At 49.8% G+C, this 19,470-nt stretch overlaps 2 protein-coding genes across 2 annotated transcripts in view; one reads left to right on the top strand and one right to left on the bottom strand.

Annotated features, from left to right (window-relative positions):
* The window catches only part of Coq8b (coenzyme Q8B), a 26,656-nt gene extending 22,390 nt beyond the window's left edge, over positions 1 to 4,266 (bottom strand). Inside the window, exons 1-5 of the mRNA XM_021198011.1 lie at positions 4,118 to 4,266; positions 3,724 to 3,831; positions 3,488 to 3,607; positions 3,303 to 3,369; positions 141 to 218 (exon numbers count right to left, since the gene is read on the bottom strand). Coding sequence (XP_021053670.1) covers positions 141 to 218; positions 3,303 to 3,369; positions 3,488 to 3,607; positions 3,724 to 3,828 — 370 coding nt within the window. The 5' untranslated portion in view covers positions 3,829 to 3,831; positions 4,118 to 4,266. The remainder of the gene's footprint in view (positions 1 to 140; positions 219 to 3,302; positions 3,370 to 3,487; positions 3,608 to 3,723; positions 3,832 to 4,117) is intronic.
* Positions 4,267 to 7,307: 3,041 nt separating this feature from the next.
* Positions 7,308 to 19,470, top strand: part of Itpkc (inositol-trisphosphate 3-kinase C) — a 23,751-nt gene continuing 11,588 nt past the window's right edge. The window contains exons 1-3 of the mRNA XM_021208636.2: positions 7,308 to 8,444; positions 16,563 to 16,665; positions 19,029 to 19,242. Of these exons, the coding sequence (XP_021064295.1) occupies positions 7,308 to 8,444; positions 16,563 to 16,665; positions 19,029 to 19,242 (1,454 nt within the window). The remainder of the gene's footprint in view (positions 8,445 to 16,562; positions 16,666 to 19,028; positions 19,243 to 19,470) is intronic.

Raw genomic sequence — 19,470 nt, 5'->3', positions numbered from 1 at the left:
GAGGGAGGGAGGGAAGGGAGGGAGGGAAGGGAGGGAGAGGGAGGGAGGGAGAGAGTACCCTTCACTAGTAAGCAAAACCCTACCACAACCCAAGTCCTTGAGGCCAGGAGCTGAATGAACCAGGTGATGTCTCTACTCACCATGCTGCAGACTTCCACCTGGCAAGGACTTCTTGGTCACCTCAGCCAGCGCTCCCAGGCCCAAGCCCACAGCCAGCCCTGAAGAGCAAGAAAGGAATCTGAGAGCCCGCTTCCCTGGGATCTTCTCACAGACTCTCACTTCTGCTTAACGCTGTCTAGAGAGCCTCTGAGCCTAAGACACAGGGAGGCACACTCCTAACTGAGCTGCACCTTGGCTTGACTTCTCTGTCCTTTGGGTACACTGGATGGAACACAAGAGTGTCAAACTACACAAACTCTACATCCCTAGCATCTTTTGTTTTTTAATTATTTATTTTATGTATATGAGTGCTCTATCTGCACACCTGCATGCCAGAAGAGGGCATCAGATCCCATGGCAGATGGTAGTGAGCCACCATGTGGTTGCTGGGAAATGAACTCAGGACCTCTGGAAGAGCCGCCAATGCTCTTAACCATAGCCATCTCTCCAGCTCCCTATCCCTAGCATTAATAATAATAATAATAATAATAATGATAATAATAAGGACTGGAGAGATGGCACAGCGGTTAAGAGCACTGACTCCTCTTCCAGAGGTCCTGAGTTCAATTCCCAGCAACCACATGGTGGCTCACAACCATCTGTAATGGGATCCAATACCCTCTTCTAGTGTGTCTGAAGACAGCTACAGTGTACTCACATACATAAACAAATACACCTTTTTAAAAAACATATATATATAAAAAATAATTATTTCAGTGTTTTACTAAGTTGGCCAGCCTGGCCTGGAACTGGCTATGTGGTTTATGTTAGCCTTGAACTTGTAACCCTGCTGAAGCTGTCCTAATAGCTGGGGCTACTATCAGAGACGACTCACACTTAACCCTCCTTTCTTCTGACACGCTGAGGTAGCCCAGGCTAGCCTTAGATGCACTGTGTTACCTCAACTGATTCTCCTATTTGTGCCTCTCAAGTGCTGAGCTTTTAGGTCTGTGTTACTACACCCACCCCAATTTCCTATTATACATGTGTATTAACTTGTGGTTCTAGGGGTGGAACCCAGGGCCTCATGGACACTGGACACCTTCTGTCTTCTCAGCCTTTCTCTCTGAGAACACACCCCATGTCTCCCCTGCTGAAGTCTGGTATAACCGACCAGGCCTCCTCTCTATTCCCTCCTTTGATTTTCTCTTCTGCTTCCATTCTCCTCTTGTATACTTTTTTTGTTTGTTTGTTTTTGTTTTTGTTTTTCGAGACAGGGTTTCTCTGTGTAGCTCTGGCTGTCCTGGAACTCACTCTGTAGACCAGGCTGGCCTCGAACTCAGAAATCCGCCTGCTCCTGCCTCCTAAGTGCTGGGATTAAAGGCGTGCGCCACCACGCCCGGCTTCTTGTATACTTTTTGGAGACAAGCTCTCATGTGTAGCCCTGGCTGGCTAACAACTGGCTCTGTAGACCAGGCTGGCCTAGAACTCACAGAGATCTGCCTGCTTCTGCCCAAGTGCTGGGATCAAAGGTCTGTGCCACCATTCCAGACCTTGACTCTTTCACTGTCACCATCTCTAGCGTGCATTTGCCAAGTGTGCTCCTGTTTTACTGCCAGTGTCTCACATGTTTGTTATGGTCTGACCTCCCCCCTCCAGCATAGCTGCAGCCATTCTGTTCCATTCTTGCCAGCTATTTCATAGTGTTGCTGTAACATGCCTGCCAGGCATTGACACAGAAAAGTGACTTGGCTCAGAGCAAGGACATGCTAATCACACACCTTGTTTTGTTCTGTATGAGGTTTGCTAATCTTAAGAAATTCTACAAGGTTTTACGTAAGACCCATTAAATCAAAGGTCAATATGAACTATCATGTGTAATATATAGTCAGAGCTGACCATTGGGTAGTACTTTCTGCACTTGCATATGAACTCATTGTGGTTTTTTTTTCCTTTATAAGCTGACAGAAAAAAAAAATCCATTGCCATAGTTCAGATATTATGATTAGGCAGTTTACTTAACTTCTCTGAGCCTCAGTTTCCCTTTCTGCAAATGTGAGCTTTCCTGTCAAACAGGTTTCACAGAGGGTGAGAACGAAACGCGTTGACACTGTTGGTTCAGGAATCGCCACACAATCTGTATGAGCACTGATCCAAACACTCTGAAGGTGGAGTCAGGATTGGGGCTTTGGGGTCAGGCCAGATTACAGGAGATAGATAGCATCATAAAAAGCGTCTGTGTGCTGGGACGTGTTAGGAGCGCGTGGTGGCGCTGGGACATGTTAGGAGTGTGTAGTGGGGCAGGCCTGTCATCCCAGCACTTGGGAGGCAGAGGAAGGCGGATCTCTGAGTTCCAGGCCAGCCTGGTCTACAGAGTGAGTTCCAGGACAGCCAGGGCTACACAGAGAAACCCTGTCTCAGGAAAAAAAAAAAAAAAAAAAAGACTCTGCTTCAAAAACAAACAAATCATATGTGTATAAACACGTATGTATCCATATTCAGCATTTATATTTTCTTATATGCTATTTTCTTTCTCCTCTCTCTCTTTCTCCCTCTCGAGACAAGGTCTGTGATGCCAGGTTGGTCTTGAATTTGTGAGTGCACGCAGTCCTACAGTGACCTAGCAGGCAGCTGAGCCTCCAGCCATGCACTACCAAGCTTGGCTTCTCAATCTTTCGGCGTTAACTTCTCAAGAACAGGGATTACAAAGGCCCTTTCCCTCTTTCTCTCCCTCCTTCTTTACCTTTCTCTCCTTTAAACAGGGTCTCATGTAGTGCAGGCAGCCTCCAACTCTCTATGTAGCCAGGAATGACCTTGAACACTTGATCTTCCTGTCCTTTCCTACCTACATCCCAACAGCTGATATTCCAGGTGGCCGTCCTGGCCACCTCCTTTCCGTTTTGGAGGGTTGGTTGCAACATATTACTTTTATTTCATACATGTCTGAACAATCTTGCTGCGGAACATAAAGTCCTGTCACCTCACCTCTCAGTCTCCACTCCTCCATCAACAGAAGAAATAAACACACGTGTAGCCTACAAGACCTTGCTCACAGCAGGTTCTCAATAAACATTAAGGTTTACATTCTGTTTTTCCTTGTCTCTCCCTCCTAACCCTGTCTTTGATTCACCCTTTCTCTTGCTTCACCTGTAAATGTTCTTTCTGATCGAAGTCACACATAGATCCCCAAATGCCACACCTACCCCCAAAGCTGGCCAAGCGACTGATGCGGGAGGCAGGCACCTTGCGTTCACGAGAGCGATCACTCAGCTGAGAAAGAGGAGAGGTGTGAGGTAGGGAAGGTGGACAGGATGGCAGAGAAGCCCTGCTGCCACCTTCCTCGGAGTACCACGGGGGAGGGGAAGAGACACGCAGGAAGCAATGATACCTGTGGCCGGGGTGCCTTCCTGAGCCGGGCCTCCCGTGCCCTGCGAATGTCATCTTCACTAAGGCCTCTTCCATGCTGGTCTTGATGAACACTTTGGACCAAGCAACTCCTACATGGCCCCTACAGAGAAGTGAATTTTAATAGTATTAAGGTCTAATCCTTCCATCATTTTACCTACCCCCAACCCCCCTTCCCTCAACCTCTTTTCCTTGGAGGCCCCCTCCTCAGCCTCTTACCCACCAGTGGGGCCTAGGTCCCAGAGCCCCCCCACAGGGCAGACGAACAGCCCTGCCCAGCGGTCCACAGGTCCTGAGCAGCATGGCACCTAGCTCCAGCCACATTGCCTAAGAAATAATAAGGATTACAGAACTGGGCCTCCTGCTTTGCGCTCTTGTTGGGTAAGCCCCCATACCCCCATATCTTTTCCCCTTTTAATTGATTTCCAGGTTTCTTCTAGTTACCCCCGCCCCCGCCCACGTTGCTAGGAACTCAAGTTTTCCATAAGCGCCTCCCCAACCCCCCACAAAACTTGCTGTTGCTAAGATTCTCTCCCGTTGCTAGACGTCCACAGAGCCTCTAGGACTACTCTCTACTTCTCAGCGCCCCTCTCGTTGCTAGGCATCGCCTTACCCTGGGCTGTTAAGCATCCACAGTTCCTGTGCTGCCCCCTGCCTAGACACCCCGTTACGGGGCCCCTCCCCTGTCGCTAAGCACCCAGTCCACCAGGTTTAGGCTCCAGGTCTAACATGCGCTGGGCCTCTTAAGCTTCCGGAACGTCCGCAAACCCGCCCACTTTGATCAGCTAGCCAATGGTAGCACAGCGGCTCGCCGACGTTTACCAAAAAAAAAAAAAAAAAAAAAAAAAAAAAAAAAACCCGGCTGAGGAGGCGTGGCAAGGGGTGGAAGCCAGGCAAAGGCTCTATGGGTCTTGGTGTTAGTCGGTGCGCACGTGAGCTCATTGTATTGACCAATGGTCCTTCTTGACAGAATTCCTCTACCCTCCTCTCTGTCTCTATTTCTCATTCTCCCTCTCCCTCTCCCCCCTCCTCTCTTGCGTCCACTTCCCACCTGCTGAAATTGCAGGTCTGAACCATTATATCCACTTACATCTCCGCCTGGCAAGCTCAAAATCTATCCTATGTATTTGGACATTCTCCCTACCCCCACCCCCGCCACCACCGATGCACAAATTCAGGGCCTTGTGCATTCCATGGAAGATTCTTGACCACTGAGCCACAACCCTAGAAATCTTTAAACACATATTCTTCCAAGCACACATTTCCCTTGCATATGGAGCCTCTCCACTTTGCACCAACACCCACGTCCTGGCACCCAGCCTCCTTCCTTGCGCATATCAATCCACTGCCTTGCTTAGGAACTCTTTCCTGCCTTCACCATGACTCTCCTTGGCTCTCTACTCCCGCCCACTTAGGAGATGGCCCTCAGTGTTTCCTCAAGGCCTAACATTTCCCAGAACATACTCAGTCAGGATTCCCAGTGCTGAGTCAGGAGCCTTGGCATGAGAGAAAATTGACTCAATCCTCTTGCTGTCTGGAATAGAAACAGCTGGTGGCTGGGACATCTTTCCCACAACTGAAGAGATGTGTTCTTCAAGGCACCCTACTGTCGCTGTCTAGCCCCACCGCCTTTGTCGGGAATTAGGCCTCCTTGCTTTCTGTCCCTTTACTGCGTGACCTCAGAAGAGCCCCCCTTCTCTGTGGACGTCATGTTCTCTAACTTGTATGATGTATGAGGTGGGTTCCCGTATCTGACTTCTCATTAGCCCGTGAAGAGATGACTCATCCTGAAACCTTGGGCCTGTGCTCAATGTCCCTCCAACGGGTGACTCAATATCAAGATTGAAAGGACCTCCAGTCCTCTTCCAAAGGTGAGGGTCTGACTCAGGAGCTGCAGGCTGCTTGCCATAAGGGACAGGCTGAAAAATCACCTCAGATGATAATCCCACAGGGCCACGGCTTACAGTGGCCTCATACCACAAACTCCATGTACCTGAGTTCATTGTGGATGAAATAAACAAAGGCAAGGAAAGGGTGGAACTTGAACTCAGAGCTCTCCCTGGTACACTGGGATCATGAAGGCAGCCATGGTAGTACAGGTCTCTAATCCCTGCATTCAGAAGACAGAGGCGGGCGAAAACAAGAATTTAAGGTTATCCTTGGTTTTGAGGCTAGCCTGAGCTACATGAGACCCTAACTCAAAATAAATAAAAGAGGAAGTAATAGAGCTGAAGGTATATGTCAGTGATACAGCATGTGTGAGCCTCGGCATTAGAAAACAAGAGGTGATGGTTGTGAGCCACCATGTGGATGCTGGGAATTGAACTCAGGACCTCAGGAAGAGCAGTCAGTGCTCTTAACCTCTGAGCCATCTCTCCAGCCCTGGAACTCTTTTCTAAAATGGTCTTACCTATGTATTTTATTATTATTCGAGGCAGTGTTTCTATATGTAGCTCTGGATGACCTGGAACTGGCATAAATTCACAGAGATCTGTCTGCCTCTGTCCTGAGAACTGGGGATTAAAGGTGTTTGCCACCGTGCCACACTTAAAAAGATTTAATTTTATGTGTGTGGGTAATTTTGCCTGTAAGTATGTCTGTACAACCTATGCATGCCCTGAAGAAACCACAAGAGGGTGTTCAATGCCGTAGAATTGCAGTTAGAGATGATTGTGAACCTCCATTCAGGGAGCTAGAAACCAAACTCCCAATTCTTCACAAGAGATCTGCTCTCAACTGCAGATCTATCTCTCCAGCCCTGGGACTGGTTTTGTTGTTTTTCAAGACATGGTTTCTCTGTGTGATAGTCCTGGCTGTCCCAGAACTCACTTTGTAGATCAGGCTGGCCTTGAACTCACAGGGATCTACCTGCCTTTGACTCCTTAGTACAGCAATTAAAGGTGTGGGGCACATACCCGGCTAGCCCTGGAATTCTTTGAAAACAAATATAAATGTATTTATCCACAAATCTTGCACTCTGCAGTCCTGGGATGGAACTCAGGACATCAGATTTGGCAGACCTGCTGTCATTTCATTCCCCTCCCCTTTTGTGTGTATTGGGGAAGAGGAGTGTTTGAGATGGGGGTCTATGTAGTCCAGGTTGGCCTAGAACTCACACAGATCCGTTAGCCTCGGCCTCCAGAGTGCGGGTATAAAAAGCTGTACCATCATGTTCTGTCTTCTCTGTGTGCGTGTGTGAGTACCCTTGACTAGGAACTGGCTATGGAACTAAGGACGACCTTCAACTCCTGAACCTCCAACCTCCATTTCCCAAGCGTTGGGATTACAGGTTTGTACCGCCATGCATCAGGCTTCTCACGGGAGATTTGGTGGAAGGGAAAGACTCACTGAAGGCAACTAACTGGTTGAGAATTGACTGCGGAAGCACTGAAACTTCGCCCGTGGGGATGTCTCAAGTCTTTGGAAAGTCCATCTCGTCTCTGAATGTTGAATGAGTGCGTGGTTGAACTTGTTACTGGGGCGGAGTACGTGATGTAGGGAAAGACCGCGGGGGCGCACGACCTAGACCCCGGCCAGCATCGGAAACCAAGCGCTCTTTCCCAGCGAGACACGCGGTGGCTTCCGAGGCTCCGCCCCACACTCGTCAACTCGTCACTTCCGGCGAGGGCCGTGTTTTGGGCTTTCCCTGGGAGGTGGAGTATCGGTTAACCCCTGCATATCCGAGCGGCCTGGAGCTCGGCGGGCCGGAACCCAGGAGTTGGGGCTCCCCAGCCACACCCCTCGTAGGATTTAAAGGGGAAGGAGGGGCCGGACGGGCCGAAGCCCGGGCCCAGGGAGCGGGTATGAGGCGCTGCCCGTGCCGGGGGAGCCTGAGCGAGGCGGAGGCCGGCGCACTGCCAGCCGAGGCCCGCATGGGGCTGGAGGCGCTGCGAGGTGGGCGGCGGCGACAGCCGGGACTGCAGCGACCTGGGCCGGGAGCAGGTGGCCCGACGGGACGGCCGGAGGGGGGCGGTCCCCGGGCCTGGATCGAGGGGTCTAGCCTCCACTCCGACGCGGAAAGGACCGACCTCGGGCCTGCGCTGTGTCCCAACGGTCCACAGGCAGAGTCCTGTGGACACGGACACGCGGAGTGCGAAGCAGCTGGTCTAGGAGTTGGGTCGGAGAAGCCCAGCCAAAATAAGGAGCTAGACGGGTCCAACCTCCAGACACATCCAAGAAGGAACAGCCCCCTGGCTGAGATGGAGATGGCCGGTTCCTGGACAGATGGCTTTCGAACTGATCTTCACAGATCTGACCTCCAGTCTCGGCCAAAGAGAGCCAGCCTCAGTACCCAACCAGGGTTTGATGAGTCCTGGACCGAACTGGACAGATCCGAGCTGTGGCAGACTCTGCCAGAGAGGGACAACAAGCCCTGGGTTGATAACCTCCGGACCCACCATGGTGTGTCCAAACTCCAAACTCACCCAGTCTGCCCCTCACCAGAACCAAGTGCTGATACCTCCTGCAAAGAATTGAACGCGGATGGTTCCAGGACACCACATGACACCGACGGCTTCTGGATAGAGTCCCAAACTGATGGCTCTCTCAAAGGACCTAGTACTCAGACAGCCTGCAGACAGCCTGGAAGTGATGGCTTTTCAGCACAAGACACTGAGGGTGCCTTGATTCAACCTGGCACTGATGTCCCCCGGGATGACAGCGTTTTGGGGGAGTCCAATGGAGATGATCCATTAGATTTATCAGAGCCTGGAGAGTTGGTGACTAACCTGTGCTCCCACCTGGAGTGCAGCTCCCTGTGTCCTGTGCCCCGCCTTATCATCACCCCAGAGACTCCCGAACCTGATGCCCAGCCGGTGGGACCCCAATCCCGGATTGAGGGGGGCACTGGCGGTTTCTCGTCTGCCTCCTCTTTTGATGAATCTGAGGATGACTTGGTGGCTGGGGGTGGAGGTACCAGCGATCCTGAGGACAGAGCTGGAGTGAGTAGGACCCGTTCTTCCCCAGAGCATGCCCCATCACCCCAAATCTCATGTCCTCCCATCCTTTTGCCTTGGCTTTGAAAGTCCTTTTCCAGTTTACTCTTAGCCGCATGCTGGCAATTCCTTCTCTAGCTCCCTCTTCCATTCACTGGCCACCTCCCGGTGCCAGCCAGATGACTAACCCATTTCATCAACCCCCTATTCTTTGCTCTTCCATTTCTAGCTTTTCCTTTAACCCCTCTGTCACTAGTTCTTGGGAGCGGTCCACAGTGGACCTTAATCATGCCTAGGGATCTCTGAGGTTGTACAGTGTGTGAGTCTAGGTGCACACATAATTTTACACAAAAGGGCTGTGACTTCTGTTGACTCCTCTGCAGGGAATCTGATACCCAGCTCTTAAGAATACCACCAGTAAGGGCCTAGAGAGATGGCTCGGCTCAGCTCTAAGAGCACTGGATGTTCTTCCAAAGGACCCAGGTTCAAACCCCAGCACCCACATGACAGTTCACAATTGTCTGTAACTCCAGTTCCAGGGGATCTGACACCCTCACATGGAGGCAAAACACCAATGTTAAAAACAAACTACCAGTGATAGAAAAAATGCACACACATTCTCAGATGTATTGGTTGAACCCTTGGCCCCTCTCTCTCCTCCCCCATTTTCCTTTTATTTATTTATCTTCTTTAGATATTCTTCTGTAGCCCATCCTGGCCTCAAATTTACTTTGTTACCGAGGCTGCCCTTGAACTGTTCATCCAGCCTCTGGGATTACAGATATATTCCACTGTGTTGTACTCCACCTTCCCATAAAATAGATTGGCTGTGTAGACCAGGCTGGCTGCAGACTGGACTCCTGCTTGCTAAGATCATTCTGCCTCTGCCTTTTAGGAATTATAGACAGGGTGTGCTACCATGCCACACTCATTTGTCCAAACTTACTATGTAGCAAGGCTGGCTTTGAACTTGAGGCCATCCCGATGCCATAAGCCTTTTTTTTTTTTCTTTTAGTTTTTCAAGACAGGGTTTCTCTGTGTAGCCCTGACTGTCTTGGAACTCATTCTGTAGACCAGGCTGGCCTCAAACTCAGAAATCCGCCTGCCTCTGCCTCCCGAATGCTGGGATTAAAGGCGTGCGCCACCATGCCCGGCGCCGTAAGCCTTTTTAAAAAGATATATTTATTTATTTATTTATTTATGGTTTTTCGAGACAGGGTTTCTCTGTGTAGCCCTGGCTGTCCTGGAGATATATTTATTTTTTACCTAGATTGATTTATTTTACCTGTATGTGTATTTTGCCTGCATGTATATATGTCTACTACCTGCATGGATGCCTGCTGCCTGGGAGGGTCAAAAGAGGGAGGTAGATCTCCTGGAACTGAAGTTACAGGTGGTGCGTGCCACCATTTTTGAGTCCTGGGAATCCAACCTCAGCCCTCTACAAGAGCAACAAGCCATCTCTCCAGCTCCCCATCCCCAACCCTTCTCCAGGCTGAGCGCAACAGGCATGAGCCAGAGCCAACGCAAGCTGCTGCCTCCAGTTTTCATTAGATCTTGTCAGGATAGCTAGGTACCCAGCATGTATCTAAGTTAGTGAGCTGGTGACAGTTTGCTGCCTTGAGCTTTCCAAAGGCTGGGGTGACAGGTATGAGCCCACTGGCCCAGCTTTCATTAACTGTTCAGAGGTGGGGAGGGGACTGCAGAGATGGCTCAGCTGTTAAGTGAATGGACCGCTCTTGCAGAAGACCACAGTTTGATTTCCAGCATGGTGACTGCCTGTAACTCCATTTCCTGGGGATTCAACGCCTCTGACCTTTGTGGGTACTTGCAGTCACACAGACCTGCCCACACCCACACACATATAATTAAAAATACAATCTTAAAAAAAAAAGTTCAGAGGGCAAAAATGCTCAAGGATCCTCAGCCTAGCCAAGTATCCACCATGTACCCAGGCTGGCCTTGAACTTGTGATAACGATCTTGCTGCCTCAGCCCTCCCAAGTGCCGGATTACAGGCATGAGCCAACGGTCTGGCTATTTCTTGCTTTTCTTTAGATGCTCAAAGGGCAAGATGCTCAGGGATCCTCAGGCTATCCAGGTACCCACCTAGTCTCCTGAACTCCTCTGCTCCTCAAGGGGCCCCTTCAGACTGTATTTACATCTTACACCTTCGCCCCCAGCCTGGGTGCGGCTCTTGCCTGGTGAATCAGAGGAGCAGGCAGGGCAGGTTCAGGGAGGGAGAGGCAAAGCAGACACAGGTGTGGAAAAGAGCCTCAGGTGGGGTGCAGAGTCCATCTGGTTGCCAGCTCATCTGTGTAGTCCTCCTACTGGGCTCCAGCCCCTGGAGTCTACCTTGATCCTCCCCCCGCTCAGCTTGTGTACCTCCTTGTGGGACATGTTCACACATGTGGTCCCAGCTGTGAGAAACAGACCTGCCTAGACGTGTTAATGCCCACACAGAAGAGCCAGCCCTCCAGGGCTTTGTGCCTTGGTTCTTGGGTCTGCCCTCCCATCACCTGGATGTCTCTGCACAGCTGAGTTGGAGCTGGATGACTAATACAACATTGCTGGCTGCACTGTCACAGGCATGCTCCGCTACTTTGTTATTCTGCATGGCAGTCCTGTGACACATACACTGTTGTTGTCCCTTCTTACAGATGAAGAAATCAGGGCACCAGAGATGGGCTCACTCATCTTATCCAAGGACATCACACACCTGAAGTTTAACCCCTACAAGCCACGTAGTGGTGCACACCTTTAATCCCATAGGCAGAGGCGGGTAGATCTATACGGTGAATCCCAGGCCAGCCAAAGCCATGACAGTGAGATCCTGTCTATAAACAAAATTTAACCCCTAGGCTTGGTGCTATGGCTCACACTGTAATCCCAGCATTTGAGAGGCTGAAACGAAAGATTAGCCTAAATTTGAAATGTGCCTGAGCTGCAGTATGACGCGCCCTCCCCCCCATGTATATATTCGAATCCTTTGCAAATACCAGAAACTGTAAGTGCCTGCCTAGATACCTGCGTCCCTTTTCTTCCCTCCCTGCCCTCCCTTCTTTCCTCTTCTCTCCTCTTGTCTGTCTTTGAGCCTCTTAAGTGGTGCAGACAGGCTTGGAACTTGCTGTGTAGATGTAGCCCTGGCTGGTCTTGAACTTAAGGCAACACTGTTGCCTCAGCCTCTTGAATGCTCTGATTCCAACTGCTCCACCATGCTGTGGTATTTTATATCTCTTTGCTTCACTGTTTCTTTCTATTTACTTATTTATTTTATGCATTTATGCATTTATTTATTTATTGTGTTTATTTAGTATATGGATGTGCACATGCCACAGTGTGCTCATGAAGGCCATGGGACAACTTGGGGAAGTTATTTCTCTCCTTTTACTCACGTGGGATCCAGGAATCAAACCCAGGTAGTCTGGTTTGGCAGCAAGTACAATTACCTGCTGAGCCATCTTGCCAGCTGGGCTTTTGTTTGCTTGCCTACACACACACACACACACACACACACACACACACGCGTGTGTGTGTGTGTGTGTTGCACCTGAGGAACTGAGTGGACCTAGGCCCTTGAGCATGCTAGGCAGGCACTGTACTACAGAGCTATGTTCACAATCCCCTTTTCAGTGTTTACTTTCTTGAGACAGGTTTTTCTGACATTGCCCAGGCCTTGAACTTGGTATGTATTCCTAGCAGGCTTGGATTTACCTTCTTCCTGTCTCAGTCAGCCTCAGTGTCTGGGATTACAAGCCTGTACATGATGCTCACTTGCCTGCCTGCCCTCTCCATTCCTCCCTCCCCTTTCTTCTCTGTCTGTAACCATTTGGTTTTTGTTTTGGTTTGCTTGTTTGGCTTCTTGAGACAAGGATTTCTCTGTGTAGTGCTGGCTGTCCTAAAACTCTAGAGCAGGTGGCCTCGAACTCAGAAATCCGCTGCCTCTGCCTCCTGAGTACTGGAAGGCGTGCGCTGCCACCCCCAGCCCAGTTGCTTTGACACTGGGCTCCACTCTGTAGTCTAGGATGGACAGGAACTTTTGATTCTCCTGCCTCTGCCTCCCTAGTGCTGTGTGCCTGAGTCCCAGCAGCACTGGGAGATTAGCACTCTCATCTCATCGTTGTGAGGCACAAAAAGGCATCTTGTGCTTGGTGTTGCCTAAGTCAGAGTAAAAGCCACAGGTTTTTTAACTTAGTTCTAGCTGAGTTTCAAACTCTCCATTTTAAGCCCTTTGGCCTGCAGATCTCCATGACCTGCTTGCCTTCTTCCCAGGCCTCTTTGTCTTTCCAGAAGCCACACTATGCCAAGCACTTCCTGAAGCCTTTGGGAACTCGAGGCTGTGTTCATACCCTCCTGTCTTCAGGCTGCGGTAGACCATCCTGGGCTGACCTGACTGTCCTGCTGCTAAGCCTGAGCAAACTGTCCTAGCTCACTGTTTAGCTGTTTTCCTGCCTCCTTGTTCCTGCTGCTGATAGATAGTCCCCCACTCCCTTCTCCTTTGAAATCACACCTGGCCATAGTGGCCTTGCTACCTGCCCCCTCCCTCCTGTTTGGGGTTGTTTGTTTGTTTTTTATGTATGTGGTTGGCCTTGAACTGTTGCTTAAGGTGCCCTTAAAGTCCTAATCCTCCGCTTACAGGTGTGCACCATTGCCTGGCCTTTCTTCGTCTGCCCTTCCTTTTTATCATCCTGTTATGAACAGTAGTTGTTTCCTAAGCCCCTGTGCTTTGCTGGGGATACTGGTGATCAAGGCATGACTCTACAGATATTCTTCTGTTTGTTTGCTTTTGTTTTTCCAGACAGGGTTTTTCTGTGTAGCCTTGGCTGTCCTGGAACTCACTCTGTAGACCAGGCTGGCCTCGAACTCAGAAATCCGCCTGTCTCTGCCTCCCGAGTGCTGGGATTAAAGGCGTGTGCCACCACTGCCCGGCTACAGATGATCTTCTGACACAGGATCTACTATGTCATCCTCTCTGCCCTGGAACTTCCATAGAAACCAGACTGATCTCGAACTCACAGAGACCTTCCTTCCTCAAGACACTATTCTTATGGGACTTCCAGGCTGGTAGGAGACACAGATGGATCTCCAGTCACTAGCAACTTGAGAGGGCAGGGCTGGGGTAATAGAAGCTTGGGGTGGTGAGAATCCAGAGTATACAGTTAGGTAGATGTAAGGTATTAAAGAGAACTCCCTGGAAGAGGGGGCGTGTGAGCTGAGACCTTGATAAACTATTCCCAGTAAGCCTAAATTAAGATAAAGGACTAGGGGTGTGGCTCAGTGGTAGAGCCCCTGCCTAGAATCCCCCAGTGAGNGGCTGGGGTGTGGTTCAGTGGTAGAGCCCCTGCCTAGGATCCCCCAGTGAGGGGCTGGGGGTGTGGCTCTGTGGTAGAGGCCCTGCCTAGAATCCCCCAGTGAGGGACTGGGGGTGAGGCTCTGTGGTAGAGGCCCTGCCTAGGATCCCCCAGTGAGGGGCTGGGGGTGTGGTTCAGTGGTAGAGCCCTTGTGCTGAGCTTACCTAGCATGCTGGAGGTTTGGTGTGCCATCTCCAGTATTGATGAACAAGAGAGAGGTGGGGACTGGTGTCGATTAGTAACCAGTGTTTGGGGCACCTTCTATATCAGACCAGGCACTAAGACATAACTTGTAGCCCAGCAAGTCCCCTCCCCTGCACAAGCTTCAGTCCAGCTGGAATGCCCCAGGGCAATGGGGTCAGAAACCCCCGGAACCAGAAACCTGGCACTGTGCCTGGTGATATTCGGCCAGTGGCTTCACCTCCTGAGTCTGTTTCCTCCCCTGTGACACAGACAGCCATCTTCCTGGGGCTGTTTTTAGGATTAAATAGGGTATGGCACACGGAGTCTTTGTCATGGTGCCTGGAATGTTCCAGGTGCTTAGTAAACAGGAACCTTGATTAATCATCTCCTCCCCATGGGAGAAAATAGCCCTTCCTGGATCCCATGCCATCCAACACCCTGACGCCCTGCTTAGCATCTGGCTCCCTCCAGCTTGCTGTCTGCTGGAGAGCTGGGAGAAAACATGCCCTTGACCCTGAGTGAGCACACAGATGCATTCTCTGCATGTGACCTACTCTCCCAGTTCATGCTAAGGGCCACCCTGTGCCCGGGATGGGAGTGTGTGTGTAGACACGCACATGTGCCTGAATCAGACGTGAAGCAGCGTGATTAAACTCTGCCGTGTCTTTGTTTCCTTCTGTACATTGCTGGCATCAGGACCAGAGCCTGTGACACTGCCCTCACACTTGCCGAGATGTGCTCCAGCCCTTCTCTGGTTTTCTGTTACACCCCTCTCTCTACCTCTCCTTCCACCCCAACTCTTTCCCCTCCTTTCCAGCTATCCTTTTCTTTCTGCTGTTCTTCAGTAGCCTTTTAACATTCACTGTGTTCAGGTCTGACGACAGCTTCTGGGAGTCGGCTCTCCCCTTCCACCGTGTGGGTTCTGGGGATTGAACTCAAGTCTTCAGTTTGGCAGCAAGCACTTCTACCCCCTGAACCAGCCTTAATTTTTGTTACAGATGTGCTTGCCTGGCTTTCCATATTTTTTCTTTTTCTTTTTTAAATTAAGACTTTATGGGGTGGACGTGGTAGCACATGCCTTTAAGTCCAGCACTCAGAAGGCAGAGGCAGCTGCATATCTGAGTTCCAGGACAGCCAGAATTACATGGAGAAACCCTGTCTCAAAACAAATAAACAAAAAACACAAACAAACAAACATTTAGATTTATTTATTTATTTATTTATGAATGAGGCAGGGTCTCACTATGTCACTGTGACCAACTATGTGGGTGCTATGTAGAGCAGGCTGGCCATGAATTCATAGAGATCTATGCCTGCCTCTGCCTCCTGAGTGCTGGGATCAGGTGTGTGCCACAATGCCCTGCATGAGACTTTTTATTTATTTTTTTTTAAAGATTTTCTATTTATTTATTTTATATGATGGATACACTGTAGCCTGGAAGAGCAGTCAGTGCTCTTAACCTCTGAGCCATCTCTCCAGCCCGACTTATTTTTTTAAATGATGTTCATATGTGTGTAGGGGTAGGGGGTTGCACAACAGTCTCATACCTATGGAGGCCAGAAAAGGGTGTTGGGTCCTCTGGAGCAGGAATTCTAGGCAACTGTGAACTGCCCCAGGGGGTACCAAGTGTGGGTAACTGGGGTCCCCTGTAAGAGCAGTGCGTATTTAACCTCTGAGCTGTCTCTCTAGCCCCTGTGTTTCTTTAAGGTCTCCTTGTTAGTCACAGTAGATGAAGGGCTGCTGGATGGGGCTGGAGAGACGATTCCGGGTTCAGATTGCTTGTTCTTAACAGGGACCTGGAGTTGGTTCCCAGCACCCACATGATGATGCACCACCACCCATAAACTCCAGTTTCCGGGGAGCCGGTGCTTCCTTCTGACCTCTGTGGGCCCTAGGCATGCATACATGTACATGCATATACGCAAAATGTTGATACATATAAGTAGCTCTAAATTTTAAAAAATCTGCTATGCAATAAATTGTCCCCAAATACGAATGACTTGGAGCAACAGTGAAAGTTTCGCTCATACTACATGACGTCCTGCTCTGTGCTGTCCCCCTTTAGGGACCAAGGCCCATTCCTGCCCAGCTCCCTACCCCCAACAGGGAGCTTCTGAATTAGTCTGCAGCTTCTGCCTGGAAGTGACAATTCCAGTCACAGTTCACTGGCATAGCAAGTCAGTAACCTCAGGTCAAGAAGGCACAGAGCTGTTGGGAGGGGGAACGAGCCAGAGCACTTGCTCAGCAACCTGCACTCTCTCGGTCTCTATCACCTTTGTCAGGCTTCTATCTCTCTGGTCAGCCTCCATTCCTCCACTCCGTCTCTATGGTTTGCCCCAGACCTGACCTTATTGAGAGGCTTCTGTGCTTTGTGACTATGGGTATTAGGGTATATACTGAATTTTGGTGATTGATAGAGTAACCAAATCTAGCCTATCCTTCCTCCTATGACAAAGACACAGAGACAGAACAAAGAAAGTAATAGAGACAGACTCTCTCCTAAGTAGTTGCATCATCATTGGTCCTAGGAAGCCACCAGGACAGTAATTCCCTGGCCTTGATCCATACCTCATGCTCACCCTCCCTACAGAGCAAGCCCTGGAAGAAGCTGAAGACAGTTCTGAAGTACTCGCCCTTCGTGGTCTCCTTCCATAAGCACTACTATCCCTGGGTCCAGCTTTCCGGACATGCTGGTGAGCTTGGGGGGCCTCGGCCAACAGATCATCAGGGCTTGGCGTGGGTGTGGGGGCTACGAAAGCCCTGCTCTGTCTAGTCTCACTGCCTTTGGTACCGGCTTGGTGACAGAACCACCTACAGGGCTGCTATGAAAAACATTTAGGCCTAGTAATTATTTTATTTATTTTGAGATAGGCTCCATATAGCCCTTGCTGGCCTAGAACTCACTTTGTAGACCAGACTGGCCTTGAGTTCACAAAGATCCACCTGCCTCTGCCCTCTGAGTGCTGGGATCAAAGGCTGCTGTGCTGTCATGCTAGGCTAGGTCTTGTCTGTTGGTTGAGTCTCAGCTTTGGAGTGGGTGGGTACTGCTTCACATCCTACTTATTTATGGGTGACCCTAGACAGGCTGGGACTCAGTTCCTCCTTCCCCACATTAATATAGAACAAATATTACTGCCCTTGCAGGATTTTGTGTGTATGTGTGTGTGTGTGTGTGTGTGTGTGTGTGTGTGTGTGTGTATGTGTGTGGTTTTTTTGAGACAGGGTTCTCTGTGTAGCCCTGGCTGTCCTGGAACTCACTCTGTAGACCAGGCTGACCTTGAACTCAGAAATTCGCTTGCCTCTGCCTCCCAAATGCTGGGACTAAAGGCGTGCGCCACCACTGCCCGGCCATCCTTGCAGGATTAACTGAAGAATTGAGAGCAAAACATTGAGTGGGACAGGCTGGTGAGAAACACAGCGACCAGTCCCTGGTCTCTCCTCTGTCTCCCACGTGACAGACCCTCAGTAAACCAAAGCCAAAAATGGTTTTGTCCTGTGACTCATTTGGAAGAAAAACAGGGCTTACCATATGGCCTTTGTGTGTGTCTCATCACACAGCAAGATCTTAGGTAGAACAGAAAACACTGTTGCCACCATCTTTGAAAAACGTAAGCTGAAAGCTGGGCATGTCGGCATGCACCTATTTTATTATTTGCTTGTTGGTTTGAGGCAGGGGAATTGTCAACTGTGTAGCCCTGACTGGACTCAGAAAGAGCTCAGACTCCCGCCTCTGCTTCCAAAATGCTGGGGTTAAAGGATTGCACCACCAAGCCTGGTTTGGCATACATTTCTAGTCCCAGCACTTGGAAGGCTGAGGCAGGGGGGATTATCAACTTGGAGACCAGCCTGGGCTACATAGCAAAACCTTATATCAACAAAGCAAAGCACAGCAAAACTGTCCTTTTGCCATAGGGGAAAAAAAGCAAAAGTTTGGAACTCTATCTTAGCCGTGTACGTGCTCCAGATAATGTCAGAATTATTTATTTATTTATTTTATACCCAGAGTATTGCCATATAATCCAGCTTGCCTAGAATTCACCATGTGTCCTGGACTGGGCTCAAACTTGTGTCTGTCCTCCTGCCCAAACCTTCTGATTTCTAGAACTGTAGGCTGAAGCCACTGTTCCTAGCAAAAATTAATTTAAATAGCCCCAAGTGGCTGTGCCCTGGGGAATCATATGAGGGTCTGTTGTAGAGAGCTATGTAGTTAACTGATATGTCATGATTACCTCAGAGGACAAGAACACCCATTAAAGTTACAAAACAGGGCTGCCGAGATGGCTAGCTGAGTAAGCCGGACAGCCTGAGCTGAATCCCCAGAACCCATGTCAGCGTTGAAGGCGAGAACTACCTTCACAGGGTGGTCCTGGCATGTTCGTACCCTCAATCACGTCATGCTCAGGTTCTCACAGAATAGTAAAAATGTGCCTGACCAGATGACTCAGTGGTGAAGAGCCAAGTCTGGTTCCCAGCATTCATGTTGGGCAGCTCTCAATGGCCTATAAATCCAGCTATAAGGGACCTGATGACTTCTGGCCTCTGTGAACACACACACACACACACACACACACACACACACACACTTAAAAGTAAATAGTTTTTTTTTCACAGCTTGTATTTTTTTAATTATTTTATTAGGTATTTTCTTCATTTACATTTCAAATGCTATCCCGAATGTCCCCTATACCCTTCCCCCTACAATAGTTTTCAAATTACAAACACATACTGGAATACTGTGCTGTATACAGAACCGTGTATGGACACAGAGTAGCAGTAGGCCAGTTTAAAGCCAGGAGTGAGCTGGGCATGGGAGCCCATGACTTTAGTCCCAGTACTGGTGGCAGTCAGGATTTTATGAGTTTAAGAACACCTGTCTCAAAACAAACAAGATATCCTGTCTCAGAGCAACACCACACAGAGGGAGGGAGAGACAGCATTGCTGGGGACAGTGGACAGCACTGTTGGACAGAATAGCCATGGCTGCTGTCTGATGCATGCAGGGAAATAGCCGGTGTCAGGTCAGGCTCTGACCTCTCCTTGCTTTTGCTTCCCACAGGGAACTTCCAGGCCGGTGAGGATGGTCGGATTCTGAAACGTTTCTGTCAGTGTGAGCAGCGCAGCTTGGAGCTGCTGATGGGAGACCCCCTGCGGCCTTTTGTGCCTGCTTATTATGGCATGGTGCAGCGGGATGGCCAGGCCTTCAACCAGATGGAGGATCTCCTGGCAGACTTTGAGGGCCCCTCTATCATGGACTGCAAGATGGGCAGCAGGTAGGATTGGAGCAGCTGTGGGGCAGCCAGGGTAAGTGGTGAATGGTTTTGAAACTAGGGCCTAGTGAATTCAGAGTAACTGCATCAGTGTGTGTGCCTGCCAGTGGTCCATGAGGGTTCCAGGTGTGCCGGCCTGCTGTGGGTTCCAGGTGTACTGGCCTGCTTCTGTTCTGTTCTTTCTTTCTTTCTTCCTTCCTTTCTTTCTTTCTTTCTTTCTTTCTTTCTTTC

This window comes from Mus pahari, chromosome 1 (genome assembly GCF_900095145.1).
Source record: "Mus pahari chromosome 1, PAHARI_EIJ_v1.1, whole genome shotgun sequence".
Lineage (NCBI taxonomy): Eukaryota > Metazoa > Chordata > Mammalia > Rodentia > Muridae > Mus > Mus pahari.
The sequence above is the reverse complement of the archived record's forward strand: the minus strand, read 5'-3'. Positions and strand labels throughout refer to the sequence as shown.